Source organism: Enoplosus armatus, chromosome 4 (assembly GCF_043641665.1).
Source record: "Enoplosus armatus isolate fEnoArm2 chromosome 4, fEnoArm2.hap1, whole genome shotgun sequence".
NCBI lineage: Eukaryota > Metazoa > Chordata > Actinopteri > Centrarchiformes > Enoplosidae > Enoplosus > Enoplosus armatus.
In genome coordinates, this window is record NC_092183.1 from 4,108,901 (window position 1) to 4,133,867 (window position 24,967).

General features: G+C 39.8%; 1 protein-coding gene across 1 annotated transcript in view; it reads left to right on the forward strand.

Annotated features, from left to right (window-relative positions):
* adamts3 (ADAM metallopeptidase with thrombospondin type 1 motif, 3) overlaps window positions 1-19,650 on the forward strand; it is a 130,184-nt gene extending 110,534 nt beyond the window's left edge. The window contains exons 17-22 of the mRNA XM_070904185.1: window positions 1,018-1,181; window positions 4,617-4,773; window positions 5,307-5,439; window positions 15,343-15,550; window positions 16,808-16,925; window positions 19,166-19,650. Coding sequence (XP_070760286.1) covers window positions 1,018-1,181; window positions 4,617-4,773; window positions 5,307-5,439; window positions 15,343-15,550; window positions 16,808-16,925; window positions 19,166-19,650 — 1,265 coding nt within the window. The remainder of the gene's footprint in view (window positions 1-1,017; window positions 1,182-4,616; window positions 4,774-5,306; window positions 5,440-15,342; window positions 15,551-16,807; window positions 16,926-19,165) is intronic.
* Window positions 19,651-24,967: the final 5,317 nt, after the last annotated feature.

Sequence of the window (24,967 nt, forward strand, 5' to 3'; positions counted from 1 at the left end):
GGTGCTCCAGGCTAACACTTTAACATTATCCATGTCCACTGGTGATATGAGATACAGGTCATCACTGGTGAATGGTTTTATTCCAAAAACAACAGTTGAGTACATTTGAGGGCAATGTGGGTGATTAAGATATTTACTATAAAGTGGTCTTAAGTTTACACCAGTTAATTAATATTGTTGTTATTGGAGAACCAGTGGCAACAATCCCCCACAACCCAGATGTTAGAAAATAATGATGAACCTCACTTTTGGCAAACCGCCTTCTTCAAGATAAGACAAAACAGTCAGACAACAGTCACCTCACCGCCAAAAACATGTCCATATTATCAAGAAACCAGAAAAAAAGCAGCACAAAATACCAAATCGAAAGTGGATGAACAACAACCATGACAATAAGCAAACAAGTATTAAAATAGAACATTTATTGCACCAACAGAAAGTGATAAATAAATAAAAGGTAAATTATTTGAACATTTAACAGACTTTTGTATTGTATAAAAGGGGGCTTTGAGGGCTTGAATGAGTCAAGTTTGAGTCATGTTGCTTTTCAATTAACCTGACTTTTTGCTCCTAAAAGACAATGCTGGCTGTCACTCAGCATAATGCAGACGCAGGTGTAAGATCTGAGCACCAGAGGAAATGATCTATAGCAGAGTCATGTGGGTTGTTTCAGCATAATTTTTGTCCCATGGGGCGAATTTAAATGCATCAGATGTATTTAAAGCAGCTGACAAACAGGCCCAATTTGCATGTCAGCCTCTCAATTTTGACATTTCTTATCACATTAGAAGTTTGGTAGCTTGTTTTGTATAAATTAGAGAATGAATCAGACATCGTAATGTTCAGACATAATCATTCCAAACGAGCCAGGGTTTAGAAAACTCCCATGAATCACCCGTTTGAGAGCACAATTTGAGCTTTCTTTTTTCTCTCAGTGAACAATTCAGAACTTTTGTAATTGATAGAGTAAAGCCATTTCAACTTTGTCAGCGGCTCATAACAAATGACTGATTACAGCAATCAAGAACCAGGCCACGGGGCATTACATTCTCAATGGAAAAGGAGAGGAGGTCAAGTCCAGAAGCTTCATTGACTTGGGCGTGGAGTGGCACTACATTATCGAGGACGACGTGGAGACGCTGCACACTGACGGACCTCTGCATGACCCCGTGGTGGTCCTGGTAATAATACGTCCTTCTCTATCAAAGCTTATATTTGAATTAATAAATAAAACGACTATTTGCTTGACAATGAGCGCTGTATGAAAGAAGCAGGTCAGCCATCCACTTCAATCCCCGCCATCTTCTCATTCACTTTCATCACTCTGTTAGATTTTGATTCACTTAATGAAACTCATTCATTAACTAATTGTTTTATGTGTTTTAAGGAGAGATTTAAAAGAGGAGCCTGAATTTGCATGTTTGAGATCCAAAATTTAAGGGTCCAGGCCAGGAGAATCTCTACCAGTTACTCCTCGTTGTGCTGCATCTCAAAATCACAGATACAGTATAAGTAGCGGTCTGAGCATGCCAAGTTTTGAAAACCAGCAATAAAATCTTTAAATCAAATCCAGAATTGACAGGCAGCCAGCGAAGTGCAGCAAGGATTTGGGGCAACGTGGTCACTTCCCTTGGAGCGTTAGTAGTCAGGTAGCAGCTCCCTGAACCGGGATGTATTTCTCCTCATGAGACCTGAGTGAGTCACTGCAAGCTGCATTAATCAAACCAGGTAGAGATCGAAGCATAGATGACCTTCTCCAGTGAAAGAAAAGACTTGATTTCCCCCCGGGGGATCAATAAAGTATTTCTGATTCTGAGTCTCATGTACTCTACATGTAGGACACATCTGTAACACCAGGCTCTCACACTCCTCCTAAGGACATATGCAGTATAGCTGTGTGTCAACCATATAGTAGTATTAAATACATTAGAATGCCCTCGGGGGAGCTTATATAATAAGGGACCCAATACAGATCCCAGGGGAACACCACAAGAGAATGAGGCACCCGAGGAGGAGGCTTTGATAAGTGTGAACAAACTTAGTGGTGCAAGTTACGCAGTGTGACTATTTCTTTTCTCTATTTCTTGATGAACAACAATGTTTGGCAACCTCACAGTGAAGACAAGAATCTGGGAAGTCAAGCCAAGTAATACTTAAGACATAACTCCCCATAAAACCACAAATTGATGTTTTTACATTTTTGTTTGTGTAAGGATTAAACAAACCACATCGCGACAGACACATTTCTAAGTGACAAAAAAATTACTTTAACAGATAGATAAAGCCAGTGTTAACATATGTTAACATATTCAATGTCTGAGGGTTAGTCAGTAGTCAGTCAGTCAGTGAAATGGAGCTAATTGAAATTAGAACTCAATAGTGAAATTATCCAGTGGCTCTTATGATGCATCATCTGCCAACATGGTGTAGAAGAAGAACTAATCTGTTTTTGAAATCATTTTGATCTGATAAGTGGAAACCTAGAAGGTTTCATGCCTTTTTTTCCCCCTCCTTTCAGTTATGCTAAGCTACGTTATGCTTGAATGATGCAGTTGAAGCTGCAGAGCTTTGATAGGATTATTAATTTGTTTTTGTCTTCTTTCTGTTTTGCAGTCTCTCATTTCTGTTTCTCAGGACTGAACATGAGACGTGTCATTTTTGTTTAATGTCTTAAATACATTTAAATTTTATTAGGGGTTTGTCACACACACACACACACACACACATAATCTCACCCCCCAGTGACACCAAATATCATTTACTACGTGTCACAACAGTTGAATTTTCAGGGTATTAATTATAGACATTTAGTTTCAAACACACTGGGGAGAACAGCAGATCTGACAGAAGTTAATTTAGAGTTTGCCCATCAACAGCACTTTTCTGAAAAGCAATCTTATGAGAAGAGGAGCAGGAAAGTAGGGAAGGCAGCTTTTAAACATGACTTTTATGCTACTTATGAATCATTCAGATAATTGTTCACTCAATTTGGCAGCAAGTGAAGGACAAAATCTAATTGTAATGGTACAAAGCAGATCTTTTTCAGAGGGTCATTTTCCAAAATGTTATATTCATGAGGCATGTATTGATAATTCTGTATTTTTATTCAGAAATGATCCATCTCACGGTGTTTCAGTGTGTCGTCTCAACTGTTGTAATGTTCTGTTACACATGGTCAGCCATTCAATCATGTCATGAAAACACATCTATTGTGTTTTTTAGTGAATGTTGTGGGGGAATGTCATAGCAAATGTACTTTTTCTGCAAACTTCATATAAAAGATCAAATTTCAGTACAACAATATGATATAACAAGCAGTAACAGCCAATATTTGACAGTCCAACTGAAGTTGAATTACATGTTTTTGCTTTGACATACGGAGTCATTCAGTCACATGAAGAGTTCCCTATTCAAACTTTAGGGGGAAAGTCAAAACATTATTTTCTACAAATTATCTATAAATTATTATAGAGCGGGGTGGGGGTTAGGGGTTGAAGAGCGCTATATAAGTGAGGACCGTTTACCATTTTACCATTTTATCATTCTGGGCACATCTGTGAGATCTGTGGAATACCTGCTGCTGGATCAAAGTGCGGCATGCTGTTCCTCCTTTTCACTACTGCTGCTAACAAAGCACTGTCTGACCAGTGCCAACTATTTTCAAATGGTTAAATTATATCACACTTTTGTATATTCGTGACATCGTAACGTATTTATTTAAATTTTTACAAGATTTTAAAACATGAAAAGTGAAAAAAAAGTCAAGCTAAACTAGCTTTGTCGTTTTTCAGTGGCTCACTTTGTCTCTCTTTCTTCCTTTTATAGAATAAAAACAAACAAAACAATAAAGTTGAAAACCTGACATTATTTTTGCAGGGATGACTAAATGTGATATTAGCAGTGCTGACTCTGATCCCTCTTCATGGCGATAGCTCACAGATTATCCTATTAATTATTTGATTGTATGTTTTATGCAATGACACACACACAATAAAATAATACCTTGATTCAATTTTAGGCGAAATTTAGACTTTCTTACACATTTAAAGACTCGTTGATAAATCCACATGGTGTTTTCTAAGAAAGTGGAATATTCTTATTATTTTCAGCTACATTGGCAATTCCGTCATCTGTGTGTGTGTGTGTGTGTGTGTGTGTGTGTGTGTGTGTGTGTTAATCCCTCAACCAACACTTGTTGTCAAGTTTCCTTACTCCTGCAGAGTATTTCATTCTGCCTGCGGTTTTCATGTGGATTTGAACTCTCTAATCCACTCCGTAAAATATATCTGATCCAGAGAAAAGCTCAGAAACAGCAGATGAGGTCAGGAAGGATACGTGCATAATGCATGAACTCTCCTGTTGTCTGATAATTGCCCGTCCTGTCTTCAACCAATTTCCCTCCCGTATTGTATGTGATAGTTGACTATCACTCTAAACCTTGAGTCGTATTTATCGGGCGATTTTTCTCTCTTGAAACCAAACATAAAACATTCATTTCATTCACAAATTTGCGTTTTTGCATTACATATGCATTTCAATTAAAATGCGCCGCAAGGAGGATGACGCTGTAATGGTGATGTGTTCTCCGTCTTTTTGTTTCTTCCCGTGGTTTGCAGATTATACCCAAGGACAATGAAACACGGTCTACTTTAATGTACAAGTACATCATCCATGAAGACTCAGTGCCTGTCAACAACAACAATGTCATTCAGGAGGACACGTATGAGTGGGCTCTGAAGAGCTGGTCTCCCTGTTCCAAGCCCTGTGCTGGAGGTAATGGATAAATTATCATCACATTAGAGAAGAATGGCGAGGAATAATTTCTTTCTACTTGTATAAATATGATTATGTGAATATTATACTCGCTGCTTCTGTCGTATGTAGGCAGCCGTCAGTTTCACAGTAATAGATCCAGGACAGAAGTATCATGGATCATATGCTGCAGTCCACTTTTAGTTGCCCAAAACTTTACTTGTTTCAAAACTTTAAGCTTGTTTCTATGTTGTCTAAACTCAAGCCATGTAGGAAATTGGAAAAAAATATAATTTGAATCAGAAAGTGGCTGAAGAATGAAGAAGAATAACTAAAGAAGATTAGAAATCTAAGAAAGCATTCAATGCAAGGTTTCAGTACATGACAAGTTTTGATGAGGTTTGATTCCCAGCCTGAGTGAAAATGGCTGAGTATTGATTAAAGAAAAGGAAAGAAAAGATTTTTTCTTTAAATGTTTACTGTCTTTTTTTTTTATGAATTACACAAAGATTTCTTATTTAAAAAAAAAAAAGAAACCTTCACCTCTTTCACAGGGTTTCAGTACACTAAGTATGGATGTCGAAAGAAAGGAGACACCAAGATGGTCCATCGAGGTTACTGCGACGCCAACAAGAAGCCAAAACCCATCCGCAGAATGTGCAACCTTCAGGACTGCACACAGCCTCAGTGAGTACTGACTTCACAAGTTCCCTCACAGGAAATGATAGCGGTCAGTTTTCACAAGCGTTGATTAGATTCAAACTGGGGACTTAGCTGTGGTCTATTAAGATAAAATGTGAAAGTGGCTTTTCTCAGCACGAGTTGAATTTAAATTAGCTTTCTCCTCAACTGTGGTGTCTGTGGTGGGAGTGGAAACGAAGTTAAAATAAGCACTTAAGACCCAAAAATCTGTTCTGTTTAACAAGACGCGACTACGACTAACTGTCACCTCTGATGTGGCAGTTAAAAACAAGGCTTTATTTGCCAAATGGACACGGGAATTTGACTTGAGACAGTCAAGATGCAGAACAAGAGGAGTTAAAAGTTTGAAAGTTTGAAAATTAAATACAAGGATTTAACACAAAGTTAGAGGTGAGGGTTATGTAAGTGTTTGTTTTTCTCTGTTTGTCCAAGCACTTTGTTTTGGCTCATAACTCTTGAGGCATTGAAGCAAAATCATTTCTTGTCCTGGATTTCTTTTCACTTCACGGATCTATCAGTGAAGGTGACACGTAGAGAGAGAGTGGGGCAGTACGGATCCTCTATCACTGCACACGTCAGAATATCAGCATATGTGTTTTGGCTTCATGAAAAATCATATAAATATCCAACGTTGCCCAAAATGACGTTACAATGATGTCTCAACAGACTCTTCTTGCATTTATTTTTGAAATACTTTCATATAATCATTTGCCAAATGGTTTTGAGTGCTGACTATTTCATACTAACTGTCATAAGTCTTGAACACAGCAGGATGCTAACTGTAAAGGGCCAAAACTTAGTGGTAATAAGTCTAACAAATGTGAATTGTGATTCTGCACAATTGATCCGTGATCAAAGAGTATTTTGATGCAGGTTAAAAGGCTCTTAAGGTGGTACTCCTGCGAGTTAGCATGGCACTTCCATAAAGATGGGTGGCTTCTGAGAGTGAAGTAAAAATACAAAATCTGAATGTTGCTATTGTTGCCCTGAAGAGCCGCTAAGCCTCAAAGTGTTTCATTAGTTTGGATTTTAACGGAGACGTTTTGTGTCCCATGATAAATTAAATGCTGCTTCAGAGGTTTTTCCACCCTGATAAGGAGTTTATTCTCCAGAGAGAGTCTGACTACATTTTGTTTTCAGCTTTAATTTGGAAAAAAATAAGAATAGTATATCAGCAAAGATGTTGGCTTTTGGGAGAACTGTACAGACTTTAGAAAAGCAGGTTATTTCAGATGGCTGATGACAGAAACTGTGATTTGTGTTAATAATATGGTTCATTGTCAGTTCTGTGTAAAAGTTCCACAAAGTGATCATTTCCCCTCAAGATTTGTCCAGATGATGAGATGATAAAGGTCCAATCAAACTAATCAGAACAATCAAGTTCTAATCAGGTACAAGAAGTGGAGAAGTCATTTAATCTTAATCTTAGTGATTAGCGCACAGTGATTAAAGTTAAAGCCGATGACTGTTAAAGTGTGTTAATAATAGAAATACATGTAAACTGCATCAAGGATTAATTCATAAATATTAAAAAATGAAGTTACAGAAGCTTTAAAATGAGTACAAATGAGAAATGTAATTAATTGCCTTAATGCTACTTAATGGAGTCATTAATTCAGTGTACAGTCATTCAGACATATTCATGGTTCTGCTTTAGCTGGCAGAGCTGCCAGGTTTCACCTTTTCAAGCTGAGAAAAACCAAAAATGTTTCACATCTTCACCGCGGATTACAGCAGCTATTCCCTTCAGCTAAACTGCATTTGGGCTGCAGGATTAATCTGAAGGTATACTTGTCCCTCAATGTTTGTTTTACCGCTTCTTTTCGTCTAAGATGGGCTCAAACCTTCAGAGACGGGCCCAAAGTCGATAAATCTCTACAAGGCTTACACAGGGATGATTTTACGCTGTGTAGCCTTAAATCTCCTGTGCCAAGTTCCTGAACAGGTCTACTTTTTATCGATACGTCCTTTCAGTGTGACTTGTTAGGAGAGCAGTGAGATGTGTTGCAAGAGATCCATCATAGCAGCCCCTTTCAAATTCTACCATATAATTTAAAAGTGATGACAGCGGGGGTTGGCGACAAGATAACGCGAGTGAAAAACGGCCTCTCAGGTTGAAAACACTCTGCAGGAAGGAGGAAATGAACGTGTTGGCTGAGGTGATGGAGTCTAAATTCAGGGTCATGACAGAAAAGGCCTTCAGGTGAAAGAAATGGTATGAAAGAAAAGGATGCATAAGCTGATTAGAGGTGGAGGCTGTGAAGCACCAAGACGAGGGGGAAGTTTAAAGGCAGCTGCCCTTAAAAAAAAAAAGCAAAACTATCCATCTAAATCTCATGAGGCAGCTTCTTAAGGTTATTGGTTAACTTCAATATTGGGAGATGACGCAACGTAACACGCTGAAGACGTCACACAGGAAGCTAAAGTTTACCCACCAGCTGTTCTGTTCAGCTTTAAACCTAAAGAACGAGAGAGGCGAGAGATCTAAAGCTGCTGTGATCTGACGCCGGATGAAACATTCACTGTTGCTGTTTAGGAAACTGTTTGTATTTCCTCCCTAAAGTTCGGATTGACTTCTCTTTGGGATGGAGATTTGACAGCTCACTGCAGAACTCTGCTTGAACAAATAAAGCAAACATCTCAGGGGTGGGTTGTTTTAGGCACATAGTAAATAAAACTGTTTAATATAAAAACAACCGTGCCTCATGCATCTTAATGGACAAACTCAAAGGTTGTGGTCATGAGACTGCTAAGAAATGCTAGCAGCATGGCTCTAGAGATGGCAATACTGGTCAGTCAATCCACCACTTTGGTCCAGACTGAAATATCCCACAAACTAGTTGCCAGGAAATATGTACAACCATTCGCGGTCCCCAGTGGATGAATCCTACCGACTTTGGTGATCCCCTGACTTTTCTTCTAGCGCCACCAGCAATTCAAACTTTTCACTTTTCAGTGAAATACCTCAACATCTACTGGATGGATTGGCACAGTTTGACGTTTTTTGGCTTGGAGTGAAATGTCTCGATAACGATGGCATGGACTGCCATGAAATTTGTTAGAGACCTCCAGGTTCACCACAGGATGAGCTGTAAGAATTTTGGTGATCCCTGTGTTTTTTTATCTAGCACCATTATCGGGTCAGTTTTCTAATTTGTCCAATCCTTTGCAGGTATTTGGTCATAAAACAAAGCTAATGACATTCCCGTCAGCCTTAGCTTGTGTTCAGTGCTAATTAAAAACTGTTGGCATGCTAGCACTCTGCACTCAGCGTGTTTGTTATTGTAAGCATGTTAGCATGCTAATGTTCGCTTTAAGACCACAGTTTGTTTTGCTTACTACAGCTGCTAGCATGGCTGTACATCGTCAAAACACTGCACTCCGCCGGAGACTTGACGAGCATCATCACGGGTTGAAGCGAGTTGAGGCATGAGCGTATGTCGCCATCCTGTTATCCCGGAAAAATAGGCTACATTAGGAACAACTTTCAACATGGCAGCCATGTGGTGAAGATTTGAAGATCTGTTCTTTGGCAAGTTTCAAAGATTTTTATAGCAAAAGATGATCAAGTTTTCATATATTTAAGCTGGACTGCAATGTCTGTTAATTGTTACCAGATTTAATTAAATTTGGTGGAACATTAGGCCACTACCCAAGTGAAAACTTTTGTTGAAATTTTTGGTGCAGATCCATGAAATTGTAACATTAAGAGATGAAGTATTTTTGATCATTTATCCTATGTTATCATGAACTACTGCAGTTACTTGAATAAATGGATGTATATCCCATGATTGTCAAATACTAGGTGAACTTGATGATGAAAATATTTGAAACATTTTCTATTACTGACATAAAATAAGTAATAGATATAAAATACATAAAATAAAAGACGTAGAGGAGTATGCAGCCTTGGTGGAGGCATGTGCTCTCTGAGGGCTTTCTCGTTTTTTCTTTTTTCTACTTTTTCTTTGACTGACTTTGGCTGACTTTGTAATTTGGTAGAGTTGGTCAGTGTGAGGAGACAGACCTTTGAAAAGAAAGAATTCCCTCCATAGCTGGCCTGATTTTTTTTTTTGATTTTTTTATGGACTCCCCACCTTGCTTCATGTCTTGTCTCTCCGTCCTTTAGTTCAGGAAAGGACTGAGATTTCAGGCAAACTTAAGAAGACTCAGAAGGCAGAGGAGATAAGAAATGTCAAGGGGGGGGAATTTGGGACAGTGTGCCTGAAAAAGATAAGAGTACAGCACTGATGATGCAGAGCAATATATAATATTAAATGTACAACAGTCTTCATCAGCTTAATCACTCTGACAAACTGCTACTTCCTGTTCACAGAAACAAATGCAGCTGGATATGCTCCGGCACACCGCAAACGTTGTTACCCCTGTGGGTAGGAGGGTTTTAATCAGTGTGCAATACATTAAAAGCTTGTCATAGAGATTGAAAGGAAACAAAAACTTGAGTAAAAAACATATATAATCATCTCTAACAACTAGGTGCAGTAGTTCAAAGATTTCCTCACAGGATGCTCTTGGCTCACAATTTCTTTGGCAGTTTTCTTCTCAGACTGTTTTCTTGTAGAAAAGCCTGCAGCGCTGAAAACGAAATGCAGGCGGGTTTGTCAGTCTTAACGAGCAGATCTGTAACTTTTGTTTACTTCGTCGACTTCTAAAATACTGCAGCCTTTGAATATTTTATGTTGGTGTGTAAACAGTGGAGGCAAAACCATATCACAGCCGGACTGCCAGACTGGCTTGGTTCCACTTTGACCTACAGTGCTTAACGTAGTTGTGCAAGTTTTGCACAGGAGGATTATTACCAATAAATCAGGTGCGCTTACTTTCGGTTTTACCTCTAAATAAGGTAGTTTAGATCATCTGGATTTAAAACCGGTCTGAATGTCTAACTGCTTGTGTTTCTTTCCCTGTCGGACTTTCAGCAAATGAAGTGCAAAGGTAGAAATTAGATAAACTGGTACTACGCTGTTTGGGTTTAATGCGCTGTAGTTTTGAGATATCTATCGCTGAGATTTCTGCCACCACCCTGATGCAATAGATCATTTGTAGCTCTCAAAACATCCAAAATTTGCAACTGAAAAGACCCTGAACCCGGTTTCAGTTGCTGAGATGGCAAAAACCTCCACAAATATATCAATCTGTGCGACTAGATACCACTCGAGGTAAATGGAATGGAAAACGACCGAATGGAAATTATGTATGTTTGTGAACTAAGCGTTTGAAAAATACAGCTCGAGCTGCGTGTTGACAGAATCTTACGGGTCGTTTTGAGTGCTTCCAATTACATGTTCAAAGTATTCTCCATTATCTACACACCGTCTCATTATCATGTCTTAAATATTAATGCTCTCTCACACACACACACACAGAGTCCTTCTGGACAAATTACCTTCATTGAGAGGTTTCTGGGGAAGACAACAGAAGATTTATGATGTTTATATAAGTCAAAGTCAATGTCTGTTCTTGATTTACTGTTTGCCAGTATCAGTTTAATCATGGGTGAAATGAATTTAAAGCGGAGCGAGTATGCTCTGTTATTCCTTTGCATGATTCACATAAGTCCTTATTCATCTTATTCTGGCCCTTCATGCAGCCCCTCAGTTCACCCTGTCTGACACAAGCTGTTTGAGCTCCTGTCTCTCCCTCTCTTCTGATTGGCCGGCTCCCTGCAGCCCACTGAGCACAGCACGCCGCTTCATACTCTCATTATCAGACCACAAATGAGGCAAGAAGTAGGTTGGAAAAACGATAGATGATGCTGGAGCGGAGTGTTTCTGGGGACTGGGCCTCAGAAACACACACAACTTTATTGACTGATTTTGTTGAAACTCCATCATTTCATGGAGAAAATGTTGGTTTTCCCTCTGATGTCCTCCGGCTGCTCTGCCTCAACTCTCTGTGATTTACGGAGTTTCCTGATGGACAGAAAGCTTCATAAAGTGACTGCTGCTAACTGTAGCTGCTGTTAGCTCGGCTAGCTCGGAGCACCAGGGGAGTGTTGGTGTTTACACCGCCAGCACCGGAGCTCTGGACCGCCGGGAGGAGGAGGTTTTCAGCTCCGAGAGTCAGATGGTTAGAGTCAGCTAACTAAGAGCATAGATACAGATATATACGTCTATGGCTAAACGCCACAGCTAACTAGCGAACAGCAGCTACAGTTAGCAGGAGTTAACGATTACTTTTAGCAACAAGAAATCCATCAAGAAACTACCAACCTACTTTCCTTCACAGCAGAAAACCCACTCATAATGTCCCTCTCCTTCGTGGGCGTGCTGTCACTGCTGTGCCCTGAGCAGATCCGTTTCCTGTCTGACAGAGACGGAAACAGAGCGTTCAGAAGACTGAGCTTGTGGCTCACAGGGATTACTTTTACATACGCTTTTCCTCATTATTTGGCAACTCTGGTAACGTTTAATATGAATATCCAACATTGTAACACTATGTATATGACAGGAAACAAGGAAAAGCATATTAGGTCCTCTTTAAAGAAATCAGCAAAAAACTTTTGACAAAAAATAAAAGCGTGTCAGTCACTTAGCATGACAGCTCTCTGGGTCTTTTGTCGTTTTAAATGGATTTGTCGCTTTATGTGGAGGAAGCGTCAGCAGAATTGTGACTTTTGCTCAAGTCTCAACTTCTCTGAGAACTTTGGAAAGAGTGTCTACATTCAGAGCGCTCAGGCTTTGTGTTTAGCAAACATTTCAAAGCTGCATACTAATTCTCATTTCATTTCTATCCAAAGTCAGTGAATGGTGTGTTCAGAGCTATTCATGCCCGCTCCTGAATTCCATACTCTATTCTTTGCTGGCCTGCAAAGAAGCCTGAAATGCATCACTTTCCATTGTGCCTGCATTTTTTCCCATTCACAAGTCCCATGTCATTTGCCGTCTCAACAGCCTGGATGTAATTGCAGGTCCATAAATATTGTGAGGGATTTTATCTCTAATTATTTCAGAGTTTGTTCTCACAAGACTGTGAAAACTTTCAGAAACCATCAAATGAAATCCAACAAAGGTAAAGTGAAATAAAAGACATGTAGCAACATGGAGTCCAAGAGTACCTCTGAGGTGTAAAAGTATTTTGTATTTGGCTTTTAAATCTTGACAGACGTAAACCCGCAGAGCTCTAAGTCTAACCATGCATACAGTTTTTAATGTTTATTCTTCTGTAAAGTCATTCAAATAATCTAAAAAGCAGCATGTGGAGGATCCAGGTAGAAGAAATCACAGGTGTATGCGTGCACGGTGTACGCCCCCAGATCATTATTAGGCCAATTGAAGGATGGAGGTCTCATCAGAGGTTTGGTGGAAACGATTTTCTTGTAGTGTGACAGATTCAGACGTCGATCAGTCATCTTGCAGGTTGACCAGAGATTACTGGGTTAGGGAGACAAGTATGGGTTTAACCCTGAGGTGTCTGTCTCACAGAGACAGCTCACTTTAAACTAGTAGATCGTCCTCGTCTGCATTTACTGAAACCAGAAACGTATCAAAGAGGTAGATTGATGTAAATTGATTTTAGGTTTTTATGTTCCCATGCAGCTGAAAGTTGATTCCTGCTGCCAGATGACTCTGTTTAGTGAAATGAATAACTTACTGTTAATATAATTGTTTCATAATTTAGCACATTTTTCAAGTAAAAGTGCAGCTTTTCAAATGTGAGAATTTGCTCTTTTTCTCTGTTTTTTTTATCTTTGTATGCTGGATATCTTGTACAACTTGGACTCCGCATTTTAGAGACCAAACAAGACAATAATCAGCAGATTAATCAATTGTGAAAATAACCGTGACTTGCAGCCCTACTGTTTACAGTAAATGGGGCCTCTCATGGTGAGGACATTTTAGTCTTGACTTTTGCCATGTCGGTACAATTTATCCTGACTTGAACATGAATGTCTGTAACAAATTCCATCCAATAGTTGTCCAGACATTTCACTCAATACCTCAGATGTCAAGCTCATGATGGTGCTGGAGGAAACGTCAGGGGGTCACCAAAGTCAGTAGGATTCATTGACTCCTAAACATTAACATCTGGACTAAAGTTTTGGACCAACCGACCAACATCGCCATCCTTAGAGCCACGCTGCTAGTATGGCTAAAGATGTTAATTACGCTGCAGATCTCTGTGATGCTCAAATACCAAAATATCGATAGCACGTCTTTCATTACATTCGCATGTGACATACAGTACATGTCATGTACACTCATGACGCACCAAACTACTATACACAAAACAAAGAATTCTGCTCCAGTCGATGCTTCTGTCGGTGAGTTTTTGTTTTATTGATATGACGGTACAGTAATTATTATTACAGCTGTCTGAAAAGTTCTCAATTCGATGCCTACAAGAGGAATTGTCAATACAGATAGATACGATCTGCTGCCGCCGCTGAGCCATCAGATCATCTCTACGAGGGAGAAAAACAATGAAGATCAGTATGACGACACAACACTGGTTTCTGTCCCCGCAGTCAGGTGCACCAGACAAAGAGTACATAATAATTATTAGCCTGTCAAGTCATTTGGTGTGAGAGACAATAAAACGGCAGGCGGCAGGCTGGTGCAGGATTTCAAGAGTATTTATTGAAAACATTTAAATGCTTCTATGCAGCACTGAGTGGATCGTAAGTATCGTCCCTGCTGTGGGAACAGCAGAATGATCAGATGATGAAGCACTTAACAGCTTATTTCATTAAATTGTCCTGGGCAGTAACACATTGGCAGTTGATAGTTTTATGTAAATCCTGATGAACTAATAACATTCGCATTTGTTTGTTGATTTAAGTGTGAAGGACTCAAGAGGGGCAAAGAGAGGCTCTGTTTATTACTTCATAATGTAAATGTTTTTCACTCAAATTGATTAACTGAGCTCTTGTCACCACTGCTGATTGTGCACTATGTTCAGGGCTCATTCACTCTAAATGAGCCGTTTATTTGTTGTGTTATTTTAATTGATTCCTGCCGTAGAGAACAAATGAGAATTCATCAGGACATTCAAATCATGCTGACATCTAAAATCAGTATGTAAAAGTTACAAAGTCCCTGAAGATGATATTTTCTTTAGCCATGCCAGCAGCATGGCTCTTAAAAAGCGTCAACTGATCGGTCCACCACTTTGGTACTATATAAATATCTCAACATACTATTCGATGGATTGTCGTGAACTTTTGTGCAGACATTCATGGTCCCCAGAGGATGATTCCTAATGACGTTGGCGATCCCCTGACTTTTTCTGTTCTTTTAAGCAGCAAATTGATGGTGGCTGTGAAATCCATGAAATTAAAAGTTCATAAATCTGTAACTTTAGCCAAATAACAAATAGAGTGACACATATTAAATCATCAGACCCTTGCCTTTCTCATAGAGATAAAATGATTCAATTACTCACAAAAAAGCAATCACCCCGGATTTTATATTGTGCCCCTTTGGCGGGGCCCGACCCCTCGGACTCCTACCAAACTGTATATAAAGCAGTTAAAACGAGCTCCACCTCAACCAGCTACAACAGTAAGATGCTGCTTTGGTGCATCAGTATTAACAATCTAATGTACTCGTCAAAGCGGACATTTTACTGCAGAATGAGAACTTTCACCTTTGATACTAGGAAGACACTTAAGCAACTGACGAGGGCTCCTATAGACATAATATAGGTCTTATATGGCATTCATCTGCTTTTATCCAATTTGAAATGTCAAAAGAAAAGCATGACAACAAAGCACTGAAGGCCTGCATCTTTTCAGGCCTGAGCTCATGCAACATATGCAATACTGCATTTGTGTACAATTTGATTTGTATCAACAGCTACACAAAAAGTTTTTATTAACCAAATGTATGTTTGTCCTCCGTAATCACCTCACTTTGATTTGTCCAGATGGATCTCAGAGGAATGGGAGCATTGCACCAAAACTTGCGGCAGCCTGGGCTTTCAGATCCGGACCGTCCGCTGCGTGCAGTTCCTCCACGACGGCACCAACCGCTCTGTCCACAGCAAGTACTGCAGCGGGGAGAAGCCAGAGAGCCGGAGGCCCTGTAACAGAGTCCCATGTCCTGCCCAGTGGAGGACCGGAGCATGGTCAGAGGTTCGGGATCCACATGATCTTAATTTCTTATCGTAATATATCTTAATTTAACGAGAGTGCGACGCTTCGAGCCCGGGTCAGCTCTTCATCAAGTGCGTTGTGCGTTTGTTTTACATTCTGAGTGTGGATCATCATTTATCCGCAGATCCATCTGATTTTATTTTTAATGCCATCTTATTTCCAATTAACTAATGTCAGCTTACTCGCCGTCGGCTCACCATCATTTTTTTCCTGCAGATTGTGTTGATACAGCAGCAGCTTTAATGTGAAGACGTGACTCTGATTTCTTAACTTGACAAGATCTTTGTATAAAAAGAAAACTTGAGGCGTCTGATATTTAATTTAGAACAGTGTCACATCTCATATGAAAACACGGCAGTTTCAGTTCCTTTGAAACCATCGAAAATCCAATAAATCAGATGAGAGGTGGTGAGGAGATGAGAGCTAACGAGATGCAATTCTTCATCAGTAGTTCGTTTGTGTTGGTTGTGTTCAGATTTTAGATAACATGGTCTATGTCCATGTTGGAATATAACTCTTGAGCACTCTTTTATTGATTTTGTTAAATTGTGCTTCGTTAAAGATGCATGTGACATAGATTCTTACTAATAAATTAATCATATAAATCTTGGATCAGTCACAAAGACCTTTATTAAAATACTGACGCTTTAATTGCTGTTTCACAACAACAACAACAGTTGAGTGAGAACATTTGGATTGCAGCTGTTTTTCAATGTCGTCTCATTCAGGAGCGAACAGATTTCAGACTAATTGTCTCCCCCCGACATTTTCCTTCAGTCACAGTTTAATGTCGTCAGCAGGAGATGAGAAAATAAGTCTAAAAACAGTCAACTGAGGTCGCATCAAGAGGAAGATCCGGTGTAAAGTATTACCACTGTAACCACCAGCAAAGTAAGCTCCCAGTTATCCAGGAGACAAAATGTTTTGGTGGTAAGTGATAGACTTCATTCCCTGCTGATTTTTCCTGCCTGTGCACTTTCATGAAGAAATCCATTCTCAAAAGGGGATAGAGAGAAGTCTCCACGCTGGTGTTTTGCCAGGTCATCTCTGTAGCAGAACATGTGGTTTTTAGGGGGAGATTGAACTTGAAAGTCGGCTTGTTATTCCACCCACTTATCCTGACATTTACTGCTGCCTGTGTGACCTCTCTCCACTCACATCAGCTCTGCCCCCCCCCCCCCCCCCCCAAAGAAACTATTGCTGTTTGTGAGTGAGTGTGTTTGCACTCTTCCGCAGTGCTCCGTGACCTGTGGAGAGGGGATGGAGAGGCGTCTGGTCACTTGCCGGATTGGAGATCAATGTAATGGAGAAAAACCTGAAACTGTGAGGCCGTGCAGACCGGGACCCTGCCACGGTGAGCGCGTCATTTATTAAGAACTGAAGGAAAACGGATACCTATTCAAGCCAAACACTCTAAACTAAACACAGATGCAGTTTCTATTCAATTATATGGATCAGCGTTTGAGCACATTTTGCATCCTTCAGAATAAAAGCCAGTAATCATTAAGCCTTTGTTTCAACAGGTCCTCCAAGATAAACCTCAAAATACATCACTTGTCATTTCCTTCCAAAAGCCGTTTTTTGCAGGTTTCGCTTCCTTAACTACAAATTATGTATTGTCCCGACCTTCCACGCAGCCACTGGTTTCCATTCATTTCCATTTGAGCTGTGTAATTCATCACAATGAGCATCCAGTCCAATTTGTTTCATTATTGTTGGGTGGCATTCAGTGATGTACTGAAAAGGCCTGCACCTCACAACAATAGTACAGCTTTGACAAGAAATGATAAAGACGTGGATAACAACTGCTGCCTGGAAGGAAGGACAAATACAGTGAAACACCACAGCATTGTTCGCAGAATGACCATCAGTATATGTGATTTGTTATGAACAAACTGAACACAATCCTGACTCGTCTTAGCATATCAGAGATGAACACTTAAAGGGTTTTACCATAAAGCAGGGGGTAGACGCACCGTACCTCCCCAGGAGACAGTGTGTTTGTTGTGGTCCCGTTCCACTCACTCTAAAGCCTCTTTCACACATTACTGGAATAACTTTTCAGGCACCACTACTGATTTCCTCTATTCGCACATGTCCGTCTTGGGCCTTTTCACACATGCCGTGGCGACGCTAGAATAGAAGGGGCGAGGGACAGTGAGCAGATGGCTGTAATGAGACTCTTATGGATGCCAACCGCCATAAAACTTAACAGAAGAAGAAGATGAGGTGGAGGAAGTCTCTTGTTATTTTCAGGAACGTGGCGGCCGAGGAGCTGTTTTTGTCCGCTGCCGATGTTCTTGTAATGTATTCGATATGATCTACAATCTTTCCTAGCATTTCTTTTCAAAAAGAGCATCTTCTTTTGATAGCGTCGGTTAAAGTATGTCATTCTTAAATGTTGACGTACGCCAGTTGCTTTCAATAAGACATAAATGCCAAGTTGATATTTGCAGCCGAGCTACAGGGATAAACCGAGATGAAGAAGCACATTTCACACATTCTCTGTCTGAAGTAGGAGGAAGCATTCAAGCACATATACTGTATATCCAATATTGATCTACTGTATACGTGGCTGCTGTAGAATATTAACAATATGACTATCAAGAGCTTTAAAACCAACACGGCTCTCTGAGCATGAACACTGAGTAATGATTAATCAATACATACCTACAGTATTATGGATATTTACTCACTTTATTGAGCATACTGATGACATGAATTGCCTTATTGGTATTCTGTAGTACTCTGTATTCTGTTTATACCATTAGAAATAGGAAGGTAGGTAAAGAGAAGCAGGCTTACAGCTAAGATGAGGACTGAGTGGACAAAAGGCTGAGAAACCATTCATGTGTCTCAATGCCATACTGTGCAAATACTAATCATTACTTACACATATTTACTACATATGCAGTATGTACAATATACTTGTTGTCACCGTTTTGTAAAGGTATTATGAAGTTTTGTACTAAAAGGAAAAGGAGTTCCAAGATCTCTGAGCTGTCTGTAATTTAATGAAATGTCGCTTTTCCAGTGTGCTCAAACTACAAACACAAAACCAGTCCCAGTTTGAACCTCTTCAGTCAAGATTTCAGTCAAGATTAGAACCTCAAAGACTCTTCCAACAATCTGGATGACAAACATTTCTGTCCACCACACAATGAAACGTAATTTAGCCATCAACTACCATCTTTCTGTGAGTAAAAATAATTTGTGCAGGGGACAGATTTTGTTCCATCCAGATGATGAAGGATTCTTTGTCTTTGAGGATTCTGGAAACCTAAAAGATCCTTTTCTAACATTGTCAGATATTAACCTTTTAGAGAAACAGATGCTTACGAATGTTACTCGAGGGTAATGCCAAGGCTTACACGTGAGAGGCACAAACTGTACAGTAGATTGGAAGTGGGACAGAGCTCAGTAGAAGGAGCATTGTTCTGCTGAATGTGCTGTGGCTGAAATGTATTATAGTCAGTCTCTTCAAAGCAATGCCTCAGTGCTCTGTAATGCATCCACCTCCACTTAGCCGTTTTGATCTCTTTCCAAGGCCACCTCTCACCGCAGAGCTCACACTATATGTTCTTTGACTTTCAGATGAGCCCTGTAATGGAGACAAATCCATCTTCTGCCAAATGGAGGTTCTGGCGCGATACTGCTCTATTCCAGGCTACAACAAACTGTGCTGCGACTCCTGCAGCAAGCGCAGCGGAGCTCTGTCTCTGTTCTCAGAGGCGGCTGAGACGGAGGAGCATGTCCGCTTCGGATCAGCCTCCCAGCTGCTGGAGACATTAACAGCTTCTGTAGCGGCCAACGGCACTCGCAGTAAACAAGGCTCTGGCAAAGGATCCGCCTCATCGGGCAACGCTGCGAAACACGCTGCCACCCCTGCCCCGCTTAAGAAAACCCCTTCGAAGATCACCACAGCACCAAGGCGGATTCCACGACACATGGGTCTCACTGGCAGGAAGCTGCCCGCCATGGCACCGACCCCACTGGCAGATCCCACCGAAGGTAGTCAAAGGTCGAGCGGCTTGACAGATAGTCGGTGGCCTACAGCTTATTCTGAGGTGGAGAGATGAAAGTGACGCCCTTCTCCTTCGGGACTCTTAATGTACAGTAGATAATCCAGCTTCATCCTGAGTCTTCTCATGCCAAAAACACCAGAGAGAGAGAGAGAGAGAGAGAGAGAGAGAAACAGAAAGAAAAGTGCTGGTTCACTTTGTTGTCAAGAAGTTCCCTTTTGCCCCTGATATTGACTTCAAATATGAGTTTGACATTTTACAGAGAGCTCCCAGAGTATTTGGACTTAAACAGTCGTGTTGCTTTGCTTTCATACTTTATAGTGAGAGGAGAAAATAATACAATCATTTCAAAGTACAACACACAAAAGAAGATAATAAAACACAGCTTCGGTAGTTCATAGGGAATAATTTTAGGGATACAAAATAGTCAAAGGACAGATTAATAATCAAAAGAAGCATCTTTTCAGCTACAGGTTCCAACCAAACTCTTGACTTTTTGACCCAACAAGTCTTGAAGCTTTCTCTGAAGTCACCGACAGTGTCACAACCGAGGTGACAGGTGCAGAAAGGTGCATTCCCCCTCTGACTGGTCTTTTCTCTGGTCTTGTTATTTAATGGGTCTCTGCAGAGCTCAGCAGACGGCGAGAGATAAAATGTCAACTGGTGCAGTCATTACAGCGGATTCAATTTGTGAAAATTCATGCAGACCGCACAAAAATAGACACAGGTATTGGTGCAGAAATACACGTCGCACTTCATGTGGTGTAAAAAACACAGCTTGAGAGTAAAATAGTTATATTCACCATGTTGCTTCGCATTCGATTAACGTTGCATTGCCTCGCTTAAACAGCATGTGCCACCTAATGAAACACCTCCATGTCAGATCTCCAGGCTGTCCCCTTTGAGCTGGATGAGAGGTTTAGTTTGCTATGAATTTTAAGTGGAAGATGATGGAATATATAAAACGGATCACCCGATGCAGCTGAAAAATCCCCTTTTACTTGAACAAACTGCCATTTTTCTTGCCAAAAAATGTAAGTACGAAGCTCGACTTACAGAGAACTGTGCCAGTACTTGAGGAGTCGCTGCATATACAAAATCAAACACCGGACTTCATGTGGCCACATGTGGGAAGTGGCCAGAGATAAACCAGTGAAAACCATTATGAAAATGGTTTTAGTTGTATACATGTTTTTATATCAAGCAATGTCTGTTAAATGGCGCTCTACAGTTTCTATGGAAATGAGTATTTATAAAGGTTCCTGTAAATACTGTACATGAAAATATCAGTATTATTTTAAGAAGCTGAGGACGCTTTCAAACACCCTTTTAATCAATCAAGTCTGGTTTATTTATATAGCCCAATATCACAAGTTTGCCTCAAGGGGCTTTACAATCTGAAAAGCATACGACACCCTCTGTCCTTAGATCCTCGATTTGGATGAAGAAAAACTCCCCAAAGAAACCTTTGACAGGGAAGAAATGGAAGAAACCTCAGGAGGAGCAGCGGAGGAGGGATCCCTCTCCCAGGCCGAATAGACTAAAAAATTACAGTATGGACAATCAGGATGACAAGATTATAGACATATTGTAAACATACACATGAAGAATGTGGATCCGGGAGGACGTCGAGCAACTTCAGGTGTCGCCAAACACACCTGAGCCACACGACCTCCTCTCCACCGCGGAGACCTGGAAGAGGACAGACTACACAAACACACAAGAGGCCAATCAGAGTGACACTCCGTGTTATTAAATGGACATCAACATTATTCCACTCTAAATGCTGGTGCAAGGCATTTTTTAAAAGAATAGTTCAACATTTTGAGAAATACACTTGTTTGTTTTCTTGCAGAGAGTTAGATAAGAAGATTGATACCACTTTTATATCTTTCATATGAAGCTGCAGTCAGGAGACAGTTAGCTTAGCTTAGCTTAGCTTAGCTGGAAGCAGGGGGAAACAGCAAGCCTGGCTCTGTCCAAACTTTAAAAGCATGCCTACCAACATCTCTAAAGCTCACTAATTAATTAATATGTTATATTTCGTTTAATCAGTACAGAACAACATAAAAAGATTCTGTTACATTCAGACAGAGCCAGGCTAGCTGTTATGCTAAGCTAAGCTAACCATCTCCTGGCTGTCGATTCATGCTTAACGTGCAGACATGAGAGTGGTATTGATCTTGCCAAACTTTTTGGCAAGAAAGCGAATAAGCACATATCCTAAAATGTCAAACTATTCCCTTAAGAAAAAGTTATTTCTTCCCAACCGTTACCTGTTTCTAAATGAGAAGTTTGCATGGTGCTTGACCTTTTTGACTGTGTCGCCCTCCTTGTGACAGTTTTTGCTCAGAAAAGTTGAAGTTGTTAGATCAAAGAAGGGAACTAAGTAGGGAAAATACTGAACAAGTGATCTCAATACTGTATGTTACATACAGCGGGCTCTTGTTCAGCTTGAACAGACGATAAAAAAGGAAGTGAAAACTTCACCACGCAACTTAAATGTGTTGTGAAATTTCTACTTCGATGTGACCATGAAAGATGCAAACACTCATCTTGAAATGCTGTTTAGATTTTTTTTTTTTATAGTGACATATGCTATCAAACGTCAAACACTTAAAGCTTCATTAAGCGTTTTTTGACCACTAGGGGGCAGAAAGACTCCCAAACAAACTCACAGTACCACAGTCCTGATGTACCCTGATTCACCTATCAAGTGCTACTGGCTAACCTGTTAGCAAACACATTTACACATCCAGCAGACGCAGAGCAACATGGGCATCCCACTGAATCATGTTTCTGTCCACCTGATGAATGTTAGTCCAATATTAGCTTTTGGTCTTCACCGACTCCTGAGGGAAATATCTGTCGCTTCAGCTGCTAGATGTTCCACTTTCTTCACCAGCTATTTGTTTATTTCAGCTCTCTGCTGTTTGGTGCTGGTTTACATACACTCAGCTTTTTTTTATTTTATCTTGGGGAGTTGACAAGAGCCAAACCAATGTGCTATAAGCTGTGTGGTGCTGCAGGGTTGGTTGTTAACTCTCAGTGGGTTCAGCGCTGTGAGCGGCCCTTTCACATTACACAGAGTCATTTGATCCAATTTTAATATCAAAAATCTCGCTTAATGGAGCTTTAAACTCAGTACACTCTTTCACATTCAGTCTGAACAAGGTTTTATTGTGTTACATTTTGTGTTTGCTGGACTTTCAAAAGAGTTTTACTGTATGTGGAACATGTTTCTTTTTTCCAAAGTTTTTCCTAAATGGCTTTTTTTTTTTAATGGTGGAAGAAGGTTCAGGAGAGAGAAAGCTATTTATTTAAAAAAAAAAGCAAAAAAAAAAGGATTTCCTCACAACCACCATGCATCTGACTGCAATAGCAAAGACACAGTTTTGTGTTTTCAGCAAAGAAATAGCTCGCAACTATTCACACTCACTCCTGTGTGCCAATGTATAGTACATGTATATAGCATTGAGTACATAAATATTTATTGAAAGTTAAAGGGCTCTGCTTTGTTTTTACAGTATGTGCAGTGCCAGCTGGTTAATAAGCTGCAGCAGATAAACCATTAATCTGATCACATCCATGACAACCTTTTTTTTTTTTTTCATCCACATTTTCAAATTTTAAATGGATTTCTACTTCTTTAAAAAAAAAAAAAAAAAAAACACGATAGACTAGAAATTACATTGTTTTTTGCAAACAATTAGATGTAAATATACATGCTCAATTTTGAGATGTTTTACTTGTTGTCAGAAAGCTGTCTTTTCACAGCTGTTTTGTAGAAGTTGTTAACAGAGTCGTTACATCACTGCGACATGTACTGACCAGACAAATGCTTTATTTTAACCAATAAAACATAAATAGTGTAGTACCAGTAAACCAGTAAAGTTGTTTTTTTATGCTGTTTGTAGTTGTCAGTATTGTCTAACCATTTTACATTTTCCTCCCCTGTTCTTTTCACATCCTTTACTTGCTGCCTATACAACATTGCTGCTAATGTTATACAGAGCTTGTAATGATAAATAGGGTAGTTGTAGATGTTACATTGACAATCCCTGAGCCTCAGACAGATATTACTGCATAGGATTCTCCATGTACTGTATCAATACCCCTGTGCTACCCATGCATTGAAGTATATTGATTGTCATGACTGTCAGTCACTCTCTGCTCTATTTGCTTTTCTATGTATTTGTGTAGATTGAAGTGTACACTACTGATGCTGTTTGTTGTAATGGGGAGCACATAGCAATAAAAGACATGATTAACTACTCTGATTTCTTGCTTTCTCCACCACCTTTTCTCCATCAATATTGTAGCGTTAAAGACAAATTCTGGTGTAAACTAACATTTACTCACCAAAATGTACTGATTGCAGCCGCATCAAAAGTGAGAAACACAAAAAAACCCTGAAGTGTCCCTCCAACAGCAGCAAGAATAAAGTCCAATAAAGTATATTTATTTTTCCATGGTGGCTTTAACACTTGGTTCTTCACGTTTAGCCCCCAGATGTCTATTGATGTCTGCTTTTTAATCCACAATTCCTTTTTATTATGGCAAGAAAAGATGGCAGCAAGCTAGCAGGTAAAAAAAAACAATTTACTGCTGCAAAATAATACCTGGTCGTTTCCATTTCTGCATTTCCCCTCTTAACATCTGTAGAAAAAGTGTGGTCTCAGGCGCGATGTCCGCCATCTTTGGACTGCCGATCGCGAAGGGAGTTGTAGTTTTCGGAGTTTGTGTCACTTTTCCCCTGCGTGAGTTTTTCCTCACGTCACAAGTTTAATTGCTTGGTGACTTATATTCAGGTTATGCCCTGTTTTTATCAGTTACTGAAGGTTCAAAAGTCTATGTTGGGAAGTTATTCTGTCGGAGCTTCTCTCTGCTTGTACCTCCAGCGAAAACCGGAAGTCCCCTATTTTGTAATTCCTATCAAAAAACATTGAGTTCAGTCTTCAAGAGGAGAGTCTTCTTTTAAAGGAGGAATTAATATATTCACTTAAATATGAAGATTATAGCTTCATAAATCGCGGGTCGTCGTCGCTCCCTGAGACATCGACACACTTGCATTCTTGTGTATTTCAGCTTCTCGGTTATAAGTTTTTATATCTGAACACAAAGATCCATTAATATTCAACTATAAACACCAAACTAGCAGTACCGCCGGAAGTACCTTCCTTTTTTATCTTTCGGAATAAGACCACACTGGATTACTAAATTTGATTTCACCACAACTTACTAAAAATGTAATTTTTTTTAAAACAGCTCATAAATATATAGTTTGATGTTTTTAAAAAGGTCAGTTAAAAAAAACAGCTGGGAACTGTAGTTTTTAGTAAATGTTTCTCAAAAAGGAGTAAAAAGTGAATTT